Genomic DNA, 15,529 nt, shown 5'->3' with positions numbered 1-15,529 from the left:
CCCCGAGTCCCTCTGGGGAGATGGTGACGGGGTATAAAAATAAAATTATTATTATTATTATTATTATTATTATTATTATTATTATTATTATTATTTTATTATGACACAGCAAACAAGATAGATATGCTGGATTTCGTATCACAAAATCACAAGTCGAACACTTCCCAAGTGTCTAGGACTGTGTGATGTATTATTATTATTATTATTATTATTATTATTATTATTATTATTATTATTATTATTATTTTATTGTATGACACAGCAAACAAGATAGATATGCTGGATTTCGTTTCACAAAATCACAAGTCGAACACTTCCCAAGTGTCTAGGACTGTGTGATGTATTATTATTATTATTATTATTATTATTATTATTTTATTATGACACAGCAAACAAGATAGATATGCTGGATTTCGTTTCACAAAATCACAAGTCGAACACTTCCCAAGTGTCTAGGACTGTGTGATGTATTATTATTATTATTATTATTATTATTATTATTATTATTATTATTTTATTATTATGACACAGCAAACAAGATAGATATGCTGGATTTCGTTTTACAAAACCACAAGTCGAACACTTCCCAAGTGTCTAGGACTGTGTGATGTATTTTTGGATGATGCGCGCAGATCCCAGCAGGGTGGCCTTTTGCAGCTGGCAGATCATAATTTTGTCAATGTCTATTGTTTCCAAATGCCAGCTGAGATCTTTTGGCACGGCACCCAATGTGCCCATCACCACCGGGACTACCTGCACTGGTTTCAGCCATAGTCTTTGAATTATTTTGAATTATTATTATTATTATTATTATCAAGAGGTGGGCTGGGTGGCCATCTTCCGGGGCTGCTTTGATTGTGCTTGTCCTGCCTCACCCGTGTCTGGGGTATTCGACACAATGGTAACTCATCCAGAAACAATTGAAAACCTGGATGTTTGGGCTGGCCTTTGGAGAGACAGCTATTGGATGACCAGCCTCATTACGTATAATTCTATTCTGAATGTTATTAGGTTCCTTTCATCGGGGTATTTTAATCTAATGATTTTATCTTATACTAGCTGTGCCCGGCCACGCGTTGCTGTGTTGTTGTCTGGTGGTGTTGGTGAGAAATGGTTGAGGTCGTGGTGGTATTGAATGCCTGTTGTATGGTTGTCTTTATGTTTACTATGCACACTGAAGTGGATTATATGGCAGTGTGGAGTCAAGATAATCCAGTTCAAAGCAGATAATAGAAGATTCTAAATGGGTTATATAGCTGTGTGGAAGGGCCTTGAGTCTACACTGCCATATAATCCAGTTAAAATCTGATAATCTGTGGAAGAGGCCTAAGTGAGGCCTAACTGTGCCTGTCCCCTGGGCTGAGTGGGTTGCTAGGAGACCAAGTGGGCGGAGCATAGCCTCCTTTAAGAAACAATTGAAAACCTGGATGTTTGGGCTGGCCTTTGGAGAGACAGCCATTGGATGACCAGCCTCATTATAATTATTCTATTCTGAATGTTATTAGGTTTCTTTCACTGGGATATTTTAATCTAATGATTTTATCTTATATTGCTGCTATAGTCCCCCCACCTTTGAAGTTGACTGAATCGCATTGGTGGTTGTTTGATATTATTGCTATTGATATTATTATTGTTGTTTAAATCTTTGTTTTAACTTGTTTTATCATCTTCTTGTGTTTTAAACTGTGTATTTGCGCTGTTATTTTCGTAACATTGTGAGCTGCCCCGAGTCCCCACGGGGAGATGGTGGCGGGGTATAAATAAAGTATTATTATTATTATTATTATTATTATTATTATTATTATTATTATTATTCTAACTGGCAGCAATTGGATAAAAACAATTATTTTTAATATTTTAATATTATTTTAATATTATTGTGTATATTGACTTTTATGACTGTTTTTAATCATGTTGAAGTTTTAATGTTTTATCTGATTTGTGCTGTCGTGTCTGGGCATGGCCCCATGTAAGCCGCCCCGAGTCCCTCCGGGGAGATGGGGCGGGATATAAGAATAAAATAATAATAATAATAATAATAATTATTATTATTATTATTATTATTATTATTATTATTATTATTATTTCTCTCCCTCTAATTGGACTTTATTTTTCTTTTCTTTTTGTTGTATCAACCTAGAGGTCTGGATACTCCCTAGTTCCAGCCACACATCCAGGTCATCATCGCTTCTTGGCATTTAACTCTTTCCACACTATGGTACATTCTGGATGATGCAATCAGTTGCAATACAAGCATGGCACACATTGCATTTAAACACTATCAATACACAAATCCCACATTAACTCTAGGCAGACAGAGTTGTGTCTGGATACTCCCTAGTTCCAGCCATGCATCAAGGTCATCCTAGCTTCTTGGCATTTAACTCTTTCCACACTATGGTACATTCTGGATGATGCAATCAGTTGCAATACAAGCATGGCACAAATTGCATTTAAACGCTATCAATACACAAATCCCACATTAACAGTATAAACCAGGGGTCCCCAAACTTTTTAAGCAGAGGGCTGGTCCACAATCTTTCAGACTGTTGAGGGGCCGAATTATCATTTGAAAAAAAAATACAAATTCCTATGCATATACTGCACATGTCTTATTTGTAGTGGAACAACGACAACAACAAAAGAACAATACAATATTTAAAAATAAAAAACAATTTTAACCAACATAAACCTATTAGGATTTCAATGAAAAGTGTGGGCCTGCTACTGGCCAATGAGATAGTCAAGTTAATTAGGATTGTTGTTGTTGTTGTTGTGTGCCTTCAAGTCATGTCAGACTTTGGCCGAGCCTAAGTCTAAAATTAATTATTTATTTACTGCATTTATTTACTACATTTATATCCCACCCTTCTCAGAGCAGCTGTATGTACATACAATATATTATATTATTAGCATAACACAATATTAGCATTATATATTACTATATTGAACTATACCACTATACTATTATATAATATGTAATATATAACATAATTAATATTATTATATGGTACTAGCTGTGCCCGGCCACGCGTTGCTGTGGCAAAGTGGTGGTGATATTGGTTAAAAATTGTGTAATTTTTATTTGACGTTATTTGCATTTTTTTATTAATTTTATTGTAAGTTATATTTTTATTTATTATATTTTATTATTTTCTTGTTTTATTTTTAGTTATTTTCTGTTATTATAGTATTTTATTGTATTAATTTTAGTGTTTTTTATTATTTTTTATTGGGTTGCTAGGAGACCAAGTTGGAGGAGCTTAGCCTTCTAACTGGCAGCAATTGGATAAAAACAATTATTCCTCTCCCTCTAATTAGGACTTTAATTTTCTTTTCTTTTTGTTGTATCAACCTAGAGGCATGGATGATGGGTTGTGTTGTCAAATTTCGAGGTTGGGGGGCCTGTAGTTTTGTTGTTTTGTGGGTCGCCGTGATGCCATCACTCTTTTATATAGATAGATTACTATTAGTATTATATTGTATAACACAAGATTATTATCAATATTATATGTATATACAATATATTATTAAAACTATATAAACTATTATATTATAAAACTGAGGGTGAGGGCCAGGTAAATGACCTTGGAGGGCCGCGTCCGGCCCCCGGGCCTTAGTTTGGGGACCCCTGGTATAAACCTTTGTTTTAACTTCTTTATCATCTTCTTGTGTCTTAAACTGTGTATATTGCTAATGTATTTGTGTTGTTACTTTTGTAACATAGTGAGCCGCCCCAAGTCCTCACAGGGAGATGGTGGCGGGGTATAAATGAAGTTTTATTATTATTATTATTATTGACACAACGATGTTGTATGACACAGCAAACAAAATAGACATGCTGGATTTCGTTTCACAAAACCACAAGTCGAACACTTCCCAAGTGTCTAGGACTGTGTGATGTATTATTATTATTATTATTATTATTATTATTATTATTATTATTATTATTATTATTTTATTATGACACATCAAACAAGATAGATATGCTGGATTTCGTATCACAAAATCACAAGTCGAACACTTCCCAAGTGTCTAGGACTGTGTGATGTATTTTTGGATGATGTGCCCAGATCCAGCAGGGTGGCCTTTTGCAGTTGGCAGATCGTGATTTTGTCAATGTCTATTGTTTCCAAATGCTGGTTGACATCTTTTGGCACGGCACCCAATGTGCCCATCACCACCGGGACCACCTGCACTGGTTTCTGCCAGAGTCTTTGAAGTTCAATCTTGAGGTCCTGAGAGCGGCTGAGTTTTTCCTGTTGTTTTTCGTCAATGCGACTGTCACCTGGGATGGCAACATCAATGATCCAAACCTTTTTCTTTTCCACAACTGTGATGTCTGGTGTGTTGTGTTCCAGAACTTTGTCAGTCTGGATTCGGAAGTCCCACAGTATCTTTGCGTGCTCATTTTCCAATACTTTTGCAGGTTTGTGATCCCACCAGTTCTTTGCTGCTGGCAGGTGGGACTTGAGGCATAAGTTCCAATGAATCATTTGAGCCACATAGTCATGCCTCTGTTTGTAGTCTGTCTGTGCAATTTTCTTACAGCAGCTGAGGATATGATCCATGGTTTCGTCGGTTTCCTTGCACAGTCTGCATTTTGGGTCATCAGCTGATTTTTCGATCTTGGCCTTAATTGCCTTTGTCCTGATGGCTTGCTCCTGGGCTCCTGACATCCATCGACAAGTGGGCTACGGAATCATCAAAACCCAAATGAACAGTCACAGAAGCGGCAGAAATACACAGTGCCAGAAAACCACACTATTATTATTATTATTATTATTATTATTATTATTATTATTATTATTATTCTAACCCGGCCTTTCTCTGCCGACAGGTACCGTCTCCGGAACAAGAAGATCCCGGCCACCGTGCGGACCTTCCCTGTGCTGGGCAAAGCGGGCGCCACCAGCCCCGTCCCCACGGCGGCCGGGAGCGTCCTGTCCATCCTGGGCAGCCCCGAGGCCGCGGGGAAGCTGGCGGCCAGCTCCAACGGCGTGGGGGGCCTGGAGGGGGGCGGCCTGCCCCAGATGCTGCCCCGCTGCGCCCAGGCCCCCTCCCCCTCCGCCCTCAGGACCCTGGAGAGCGCCAAGAAGGCCGGCACCAACGGGCAGAGCGCCAACGCCGCCGGGCCCCCCTCGGACCCCCTGCACGAAAGGTACGTACTAGATGATGTGGGTTGGTTCTTAGGTGGAATTTGCATGTCAATCACAACAGGTACATTTTATAACTCTAACCTATAGATCAGGGGTCCCCAAACTAAGGCCCGGGGGCCGGATGCAGCCCTCCATGGTCATGTATTGGCCCCCGCCCTCAGTTTTATAATAGAACTAGCTGTGCCCGGCCACACGTTGCTGTGGCAAAGTATGAGGCCCCTTCTACACAGCTGTATAAAATGCACACTGAAGTGGATTATATGGCAGTGTGGAGTCAAGATAATCCAGTGCAAAGCAGATAATGTAAGATTATAAATGGGTTATAGAGCTGTGTGGAAGGGCCTTGAGTCTACACTGCCATATAATCCAGTGCAAATTAGATAATCTGTATTTTATAGGCAGTGTGGAAGAGGCCTAAGTGAGGCCTAACTCTGCCTGTCCCCTTGGCTGAGTGGGTTGCTAGGAGACCCAAGTGGGCGGAGCTTAGCCTTCTAACTGGCAGCATTTGGATAAAAACAGTGATTCCTCTCCCTCTAATTAGGACTTTATTTTTCTTTTCTTTTTGTTGTATGAACGTAGAGGCACGGATCAGGGGTTGTGCTGCCAAGTTTAGTGTTTCTGGGATGTGTAGTTTTGCTGTTTTGTCCTAGGCCGAAATTTCATGACCCTTTTATATATATAGATATTTTTATATAAGTTTTAATAATATAATATATTATAGGTAAGGTAAAGGTTTTCCCCTGACGTTTAGTCCAGTCGTGACCGACTCTGGGGGTCGGTGCTCATCTCCATTTCTACGCCCAAGAGCCGGCGTTGTCCGTAGACACCTCCAAGGTCATGTGGCCACTGGCATGACTGCATGGAGCGCCATTACCTTCCCGCCAAGAGGAGCAGTACCTATTGATCTACTCACATTCTGGGGGTTGGTGCTCATCTCCATTTCTACGCCCAAGAGCCGGCGTTGTCCGTAGACACCTCCAAGGTCATGTGGCCACTGGCATGACTGCATGGAGCGCCATTACCTTCCCGCCAAGAGGAGCAGTACCTATTGATCTACTCACATTCTGGGGGTTGGTGCTCATCTCCATTTCTACGCCCAAGAGCCGGCGTTGTCCGTAGACACCTCCAAGGTCATGTGGCCACTGGCATGACTGCATGGAGCGCCATTACCTTCCCGCCAAGAGGAGCAGTACCTATTGATCTACTCACATTCTGGGGGTTGGTGCTCATCTCCATTTCTACGCCCAAGAGCCGGCGTTGTCCGTAGACACCTCCAAGGTCATCGGGCCACTGCCATGACTGCATGGAGCGCCATTACCTTCCCGCCAAGAGGAGCAGTACCTATTGATCTACTCACATTGGCATGTTTTCAAACTGCTAGGTTGGCTAGAAGCTGGGGCTAGCAATATGTTACACAATATAATAATATTAATACCATATAATAATATCAATTATATGTCATATATTACATATAATATTACAGTATAGTGGTATATTATTTCCCTCTTTGTTCCCCCCCAGTAAAATCGGTTCTCCGCCCAAGACGCCGGTCAGCCAAGCCGCAGCTACCTCAGGGGGGCCGCCCCCCCCTCCTCCTCCTCCTCTTCCGCCGCCCCCGCCGCTCGGGACAGAGATGGGCCCCGTGGCCCCCAAGCCCGGCCCCTTTGCCCCCCGGGTGCCCCTCTTCCCGCCCCATTCGGAAGCCCTGCCCTACTTCCAGGACCCCCGCACACACCTCCCCTACGAAGCCTCACAGTTCCCACAAGCAGGTGAGCGGATTATTGTTATCATTATTATTATTTCACGTCTTGCTGTTAAAATTATTATTATTATTATTATTATTTCACGTCTTGCTTTTAAAGCTATTATTATTGTTTCATGTCTTGCTTTTAGTTATTATTATTTAACATCTTGCTTTTATTATTATTTCATGTCTTGCTTTTAAAGCTATTGTTATTTCATGTCTTGCTTTTAATTATTATTTTTAACTTCTTGCTTTTAGTTATTATTATTATTATTTCATGTCTTGCTTTCAGTTATTATTTAATGTCTTGCTTTTAGTTATTTTTATTTCATGTCTTGCTTTTAAAGCTATTATTATTATTATTATTATTATTATTATTATTTCACGTCTTGCTGTTAAAATTATTATTATTATTATTATTTCACGTCTTGCTTTTAAAGCTATTATTATTGTTTCATGTCTTGCTTTTAGTTATTATTATTTAACATCTTGCTTTTATTATTATTTCATGTCTTGCTTTTAAAGCTATTGTTATTTCATGTCTTGCTTTTAATTATTATTTTTAACTTCTTGCTTTTAGTTATTATTATTATTATTTCATGTCTTGCTTTCAGTTATTATTTAATGTCTTGCTTTTAGTTATTTTTATTTCATGTCTTGCTTTTAAAGCTATTATTATTATTATTATTATTATTATTATTATTTCACGTCTTGCTGTTAAAATTATTATTATTATTATTATTTCACGTCTTGCTTTTAAAGCTATTATTATTGTTTCATGTCTTGCTTTTAGTTATTATTATTTAACATCTTGCTTTTATTATTATTTCATGTCTTGCTTTTAAAGCTATTGTTATTTCATGTCTTGCTTTTAATTATTATTTTTAACTTCTTGCTTTTAGTTATTATTATTATTATTTCATGTCTTGCTTTCAGTTATTATTTAATGTCTTGCTTTTAGTTATTTTTATTTCATGTCTTGCTTTTAAAGCTATTATTATTATTATTATTATTATTATTATTATTATCAACACAACGACGTTGTATGGCACAGCAAACAAGATAGACATGCTGGATTTCATATCACAAAATCACAAGTCGAACACTTCCCAAGTGTCTAGGACTGTGTGATGTATTTTCGGATGATGCGCCCAGATCCCAGTAAGGTGGCCTTTTGCAGTTGGCAGATCGTAATTTTGTCAATGTCTATTGTTTCCAAATGCCGGCTGAGATCTTTTGGCACAGCACCCAGTGTGCCCATCACCACCGGGACCACCTGTATTATTATTATTATTATTATTATTATTATTATTATTATTTCATGTCTTGCACAAGGAGAAACTCCCTGCCCCAGACACTGATGTTCCCCCCCCCCCTTTTTGCAGGTTACTACCCGCCTCCACCGCCGGTCCCGGCGTGCCTCCCCCGGTTCGTGAGGTCCGGAAGCGCCGCGGAGCCGCCCCTCCCTCCCTCCTCGGTGCCCTACGGCGACCACTACGGGGCGTTCCCCGCTCGGGACCGGCCCTACCCGCCGCCCCCCGCCGCCCTCGCAGCCGTTTGGGGCGGTGCCCCCGGTCCCCTCGGGGATGTACGCCCCGGTCTACGACAGCCGGCGCATTTGGCGGCCGCAGGTCTTCCCCCGGGACGAGCTCCTCCGGAGCGGGGCCGTGCCCCCCGTGGACGTGGTGCACCCCTCCGTCTACCAGACCTTCCTGCGGGAGAGACACGGCTCCCTGGACGGCTGCTACTCCGTGGCCTGCCCGCTGCCGCCCGAGCAGAGGACGCTGCCTTTGAAGCCGGCCCACGACGACCCCCTCCAAAGGAAGCCGGAGCCGTGGGCCCCGTGCCACGCGCAGAAGGCGCCTCTCGCGCCACCCACGCCCTCCGTCCTCTCCGCGGCCGCACAGTCCCCGCCGCCTCCGCCTTCCCCTCTTTTCAGCGTGGACTTCGGCTCAGAGGTAGGTAAGGCCGGGATATTGGGAAAAGGGGGGGCCCGACAAAGCCCCCCTGACAGATGGCCATCCAGCCATTCGTTTTTATTGATTTCATAGGTTTTTATTGATGTGTTTTAACTTTGTCTTATTCATGGTTTGATTTTAATCGTATGTTTTAATTTTTCATTTGTGCGTTTTCGGTATTTGATGTTCTTGTATGTATACTCTTTTGCATTTGTAAGCCGCCCTGAGTCCCTGCGGGGAGATAGAGGCGGGGTACAAGAATAAAATTATTATTTTATTATGACACAGCAAACAAGATAGACATGCTGGATTTCGTATCACAAAATCACAAGTCGGACACTTCCCAAGTGTCTAGGACTGTGTGATGTATTATTATTATTATTATTATTATTATTATTATTATTATTATTATTATTATTATTATTATTTTATTATGACACAGCAAACAAGATAGATATGCTGGATTTCGTATCACAAAATCACAAATCGGACACTTCCCAAGTGTCTAGGACTGTGTCATTTATTATTATTATTATTATTATTATTATTATTATTATTATTATTATTATTATTTTATTATGACACAGCAAACAAGATAGATATGCTGGATTTCGTATCACAAAATCACAAGTCGGACACTTCCCAAGTGTCTAGGACTGTGTGAATTATTATTATTATTATTATTATTATTATTATTATTATTATTATTATTATTTTATTATGACACAGCAAACAAGATAGATATGCTGGATTTCGTATCACAAAATCACAAGTCGAACACTTCCCAAGTGTCTAGGACTGTGTCATTTATTATTATTATTATTATTATTATTATTATTATTATTATTATTTTATTATGACACAGCAAACAAGATAGATATGCTGGATTTCGTATCACAAAATCACAAGTCGAACACTTCCCAAGTGTCTAGGACTGTGTGATGTATTATTATTATTATTATTATTATTATTATTATTTTATTATGACACAGCAAACAAGATACATATGCTGGATTTCGTATCACAAAATCACAAGTCGGACACTTCCCAAGTGTCTAGGACTGTGTGATGTATTTTCGGATGATGTGCCCAGATCCCAGCAGGGTGGCCTTTTGCAGTTATTATTATTATTATTATTATTATTATTATTATTTTTATTATTATTATTGTATGACACAGCAAACAAGATAGATCTGCTGGATTTCATATCACAAAATCACAAGTCGAACACTTCCCAAGTGTCTAGGACCGTGTGATGTATTATTATTATTATTATTATTATTATTATTATTATTATTTTATTATGACACAGCAAACAAGATAGCTATGCTGGATTTTGTATCACAGAATCACAAGTCGAACACTTCCCAAGTGTCTAGGACTGTGTGATGTATTTTCGGATGATGCGTGCAGATCCCAGCAGGGTGGCCTTTTGCAGTTGGCAGATCGTGATTTTGTCAATGTCTATTGTTTCCAAATGCCGTCTGAGATCTTTTGGCACGGCACTCAATGTGCCCATCACATTGAGTGATGACCACCTACTCTGGTTTCTGCCAGAGTCTTTGAAGTTCAATCTTGACGTCCTGATAGCGGCTGAGTTTTTCCTGTTGTTTTTCGTCAATGCGACTGTCACCTGGGATGGCGACATCAATGATCCAAACCTTTATTATTATTATTATTATTATTATTATTATTATTATTATTATTCCCCGCATAAAGCGGTACCTCAATGTTGTACTCAAGAGATGCAACTGTCTTTCAGGTTGCTTAGGTCAACAACGAGCTGGGTTATTAATGGTCAGGAGCTCAATCCGACACGGGCTGGCTTCGATCTCATGACCTCTCGGTCAGTAGTGGTTTATTGCAGCTGGCTGCTAACCAGCTGCGCCCCAGCCCGGCTCTCCCTGACAGATGGCCATCCAGCCTCCTCTTAAAAGTCTCCAGGGAAGCAATTTCACAGAAATGGGACTATCAATTTTGTCATCAAGTAATGCTCGCAGGATAATCAAAGGCAGATTTTTTTCATCACGTAATAGTCACACACTCAGCTCGGGCTGTGGCGCAGGCTGGAGAGCAGCTGCAATGAATCACTGCAATGAATCACTCTGACCAGGAGGTCATGAGTTCGAGGCCTGCTCGGAGCCTATGTTTGTCTTGTCTTTGTTCTATGTTAAAAGGCATTGAATGTTTGCCTATACAGTAGAGTCTCACTAATCCAAGCTAAACGGGCCGGCAGAAGCTTGGATAAGCGAATATCTTGGATTATAAGGACTGATCAAGGAAAAGCCTATTAAACATCAAATTAGGTTATGATTTTACAAATTAAGCACCAAAACTTCATGTTATACAACAAATTTGGCAGAAAAAGTAGTTCGATACGCAGTAATGTTATGATGTAATTACTGTATTTACGAATTTAGCACCAAAATATCACGATATATTGGAAACATTGACTACAAAAATGGCTTGGATTATCCAGAGGCTTGGACAAACGAGGCTTGGATTAGTGAGACTATACTGTATGTGTAATGTGATCCGCCCTGAGTCCCCTTCGGGGTGAGAAAGAAGGGCGGAATATAAATGCTGTAAATAAATAAATTTTGGTTAAAAAAATTGATTGAAAAGTGTGACTATGACGTGATGAAATACGCTATCTGCGGAGGTGATCCGTGGAGTAACGAGTCGGTTGGGCTCTTTCTGGGCTTGCGTCTCCCTGCAGTTCTGCGAGAGCCCCGGGGACGCGAGTGGCAGCAAGTACGAGGAGGAGCGTCTCTCGCACTACTCGCCCTGGTCCTGCGGCACCATCAGCTCCTGCATCAACGCCATCGAGTCGGGGCCCAAGGACGTCGTCGCCAACTCGGGCACCGTGCTCTTGGTGAGTCCCCGCCTCGTAGAAACGGGGGTCCCAACATTCCCGGTGGGACTTCCCTGAGGTCTTCCTTCTCTTCTGTCCCCCCCGCAGGACCTGGAGAGCGTGGACATGAAGCAGCGGGTGCCCCTCTTCGAGGCCCAGCGGCGGGCGAAGGAGGAGGACCCCATCATCCCTTTCGGGGACGGGCCCATCATCTCCAAGTGGGGGGCCATCTCCCGCTCCTCGCGCACGGGCTTCCACACCACCGGCCCCGTCCAAGCCACTGCTTCCCAAGGAAGTGCCACCAAGCCCATCAGCATGTCAGGTCTGGCATGGGGTGGGGGTTAGCGTTGTATTAATATTACTAGCTGTGCCCGGCCACGCGTTGCTGTGGCCAGGACTTAATTTTTCTTTTCTTTTCGTTGTATGAACGTAGAGGCATGGATGAGAGGTTGTGCGTTTAGTTTAGTTGTTTTGTCCAGTGCCGTGATTCCATTACCCTTTTATATATATAGACTAGCTGTGCCCGGCCACGCGTTGCTGTGGCGAAGTCTGGTGGTCTGGGAAATAAAGTATTGAGGAATTGGTGGTAGTTAAGGTCAAGGGTCCCCTGGGCTGAGTGGGTTGCTAGGAGACCAAGTGAACAGAGCTTAGCCTTCTAACTGGCAGCAATTGGATAAAAACAATTATTGCTCTCCCTCTAATTAGGCCTTTATTTTTCTTTTCTTTTTGTTGTATCAACCTAGAGGCATGGATGAGAGGTTGTGCTGTCAATTTTCAAGGTTGTGGGGCGTTTAGTTTAGTTGTTTTGTCCAGTGCCGTGATTCCATTACCCTTTTATATATATAGATATAGACTAGCTGTGCCCGGCCACGCGTTGCTGTGGCCAAGTCTGGTGGTCTGGGAAATAAAGTATTGAGGAATTGGTGGTAGTTAAGGTCAAGGGTAAAGCTTTCCCCCTGACATTAAGTCCATTATAAATAATAATAATAATCAATAATAAGTTTATTTATATCCCACCTCTATCTCCCCCGAAGGGGACTCGGGGCGGCTTACAGCAAAATCAGATACAAAACAATGATAAAATAAAATATGGAACATCAAAGAACAATAATAAAAACCATTAATAATATATACACAGCAGCCGAAAAAACACAACGTGGTAAATGGGTTATATAGCTGTGTGGAAGGGCCTTGAGTCTACACTGCCATATAATCCAGTTAAAATCAGATAATCTGTATTTTATAGGCAGTGTGGAAGAGGCCTAAGTGAGGCCTAACTCTGCCTGTCCCCTGGGCTGAGTGGGTTTCTAGGAGACCAAGTGGCCGGAGCTTAGCCTTCTCACTGGCAGCAATTGGAATAAAAACAATTATTCCTCTCCCTCTAATTAGGACTTTATTTTTCTTTTCTTTTTGTTGTATGAACGTAGAGGCATGGATGAGGGGTTGTGCTGCCCTGTTTAGAGTTTCTGGGATGTGCAGTTTTGTTGTTTTGTCTTAGGCCGAAATTTCATTACCCTTTTAAATATATATAGATAGATTATTATCATTATCATTAACACTATTATTATTAATTTATTGTTAGGATTACTATTATTATTATTCCATCTTTCCACAAGCACTGAAAAGCAGTTCTAAAAGTTTCCCGCTCAAACACCCTGTAATATAACAGCCCAACTCCCATCCGCTGTCTAGTGACTAAACACTATGCCCACAGTCTGTTAACTGCAATTTATATTTCCCTCACAAACTGATGTCTTATCTACACTACTCTTACTACAACCTCCCTTCTTATGGCAGAGAACCGAAGCAGCCAGTCCCAGGCCGCTACGGCGATCCTGACACATACAGCCCTTCCACCCTCTGGGCTTTGCACCTTGAGTTGGGTATAGAAGAGACATAGAAGGCAAGGGAGGTGGTATCTGATCTTCTCCTTTTGGTCCACCCCAGATTATATCCCTTACGTCAGCACCGTTGATTCGAGGTGGAGTTCCTACACGTCGGATTCCACTCCGTCGCCATGTTTCCTCGAACGGTAGGCAAAGAGCGTTCTGGTTGCTTAGATCTCCTCAGTGAGACTCTGGAGGGGAGGAGGGTTGGAAGCAAGGTCGGAAGGAGAGAATGTTCTCCACCTCGCGCAAGGAGTCACTCTTTCGGTCCTTCCTCTCTTTCAAGGGACCGGTTCGTCGTGACGGACATCTCCGCCACAAGGAAGTCCTCTAGCGCTGGAGAGCTGAGCCTAGAGCTGCAGCAGGTAGGACTTGGCGGGGCATCGTTGTCCTGCGTGGCTTGGCAACTGCATGGTGGGGATGTGGTGTTGCTCCCAGCACAAGTTATACGTGTTGCCAGAGGAGAAGGAATTGAGATGTTATCAGGGACCACAAAACGTTTTATGTCTGTGTCGGCACAGAGGTAGAGCTGGAGAAGGGATGGGGACGTTATCAGGGACCACAAAACGTTTTATGTCTGTGTCGGCACAGAGGTAGAGCTGGAGAAGGGATGGGGACGTTATCAGGGACCACAAAACGTTTTATGTCTGTCTGTAAGGATTCCTTGAGAATCCCAGAACCTTTGCTTCTTTGCGCCCTCCACGCTTTCGTGGGATGCTGTGCTGACCCTTTGCCTCTCCTTCCGCCCTTCCTCGCAGGCCAAAAGCAACTCCCTGCTGCTCCAGAGAGAGGCCAACGCCTTGGCCACGCAGCAGAAGTGGAGCTCCTTGGACGGAGGCGCCCACCTCACCTTAAACCTCCTGAGCAAGGACATCAACCTGAGGAATGGCGAGGTAAACGGGGAGAAAAGAATCTCCTTGAAGGGACTCGGGGCGGATAACACAGGGCCGAGCCCAGGTAATCACAATAAAACAAAATAAAATACATACATAACACACGTCATTGACGAGTAAAAATTAAAACAGAATAAAAACACATTTATATACAATGGCATAGAAAAAAAATAGTAAAAAATGACATAATAAAAAAAATAAAAACAGAACAAGGATTAAAGTGAGCGCGAACTGGGCCAATAATAACAAACCAATAATAATAATAATAATAATAATAACAACAACAATATAATAATAATAATAATAATAATAATAAAAATAATAAAATTATTATTATCAATAATAATAGTAATGATAATAATAATATAGATTTCTCCAAAAATGCCTATGCCCTGGAACACTGTTCTAGAAAGACAGGAAAGCTTTGTCCTTTCTCCACCGCCCCGCAGGTGGACTACCCTGAGGACAGTGCGGACGCAAAGCCGGACCGAGACATTGAACTGGAACTTTCAGCCCTGGACGCCGACGAGCTCGACGGACAGGGAGAGCAGATCGAAGTAGGGACACGCACTTGCGCTTGGGTTTGTGTGGTTTGTGGGCAGGAGTGGGGGTCTGTGGGGGCCGTCCTGCCCACCTGGTGGGATCGGAGAGTCCAAAATGCACGTCCAACCTTTTGTTTTGATCCTTGAAGGTGAGCTCCCTCGCAGTCGGCCGGATTCTGACTTCTGCTCCTCCTCCTCCTCCTCTTTCAGGAGATTCTGGGCCTGCAGCTCGGGATCGGAGAGCGAGACGGCGCTCTGTTCAACGGCTCCGCTCTGGAGAACGGCCACACGCCGGAGCCGGAGGAGGCCCGCCCGCCACCGCAGCCCAGCTTAGGTGAAAATCTTGCTGCTCTGTGAGTGTTGGACCGCGACGGCAGCCTCGACTCCCGCGAAAACCCTCCTTGCGTTTGCCCCGTCCTTTCCTCAGATTGGATTTCAACCCCTTTATTATTTGCAAAAGAGCGGTGGCAAGTCAGCTCAAACCTGATAAGGA

The 15,529-nt window shown here is 42.2% G+C and overlaps 1 protein-coding gene across 1 annotated transcript in view; it reads left to right on the top strand.

The window, feature by feature from the left end:
- rc3h2 (ring finger and CCCH-type domains 2) overlaps nt 1-15,529 on the top strand; it is a 41,901-nt gene that overhangs the window by 18,029 nt on the left and 8,343 nt on the right. The window contains 11 exon segments of the mRNA XM_062960551.1: nt 4,841-5,161; nt 6,681-6,928; nt 8,289-8,439; nt 8,441-8,861; nt 11,581-11,736; nt 11,824-12,037; nt 13,663-13,747; nt 13,888-13,966; nt 14,360-14,494; nt 14,944-15,051; nt 15,247-15,389. Coding sequence (XP_062816621.1) covers nt 4,841-5,161; nt 6,681-6,928; nt 8,289-8,439; nt 8,441-8,861; nt 11,581-11,736; nt 11,824-12,037; nt 13,663-13,747; nt 13,888-13,966; nt 14,360-14,494; nt 14,944-15,051; nt 15,247-15,389 — 2,061 coding nt within the window.

This window comes from Anolis carolinensis, unplaced genomic scaffold (genome assembly GCF_035594765.1).
Source record: "Anolis carolinensis isolate JA03-04 unplaced genomic scaffold, rAnoCar3.1.pri scaffold_7, whole genome shotgun sequence".
NCBI classification, from domain to species: domain Eukaryota; kingdom Metazoa; phylum Chordata; class Lepidosauria; order Squamata; family Dactyloidae; genus Anolis; species Anolis carolinensis.
The sequence above is the reverse complement of the archived record's forward strand: the minus strand, read 5'-3'. Positions and strand labels throughout refer to the sequence as shown.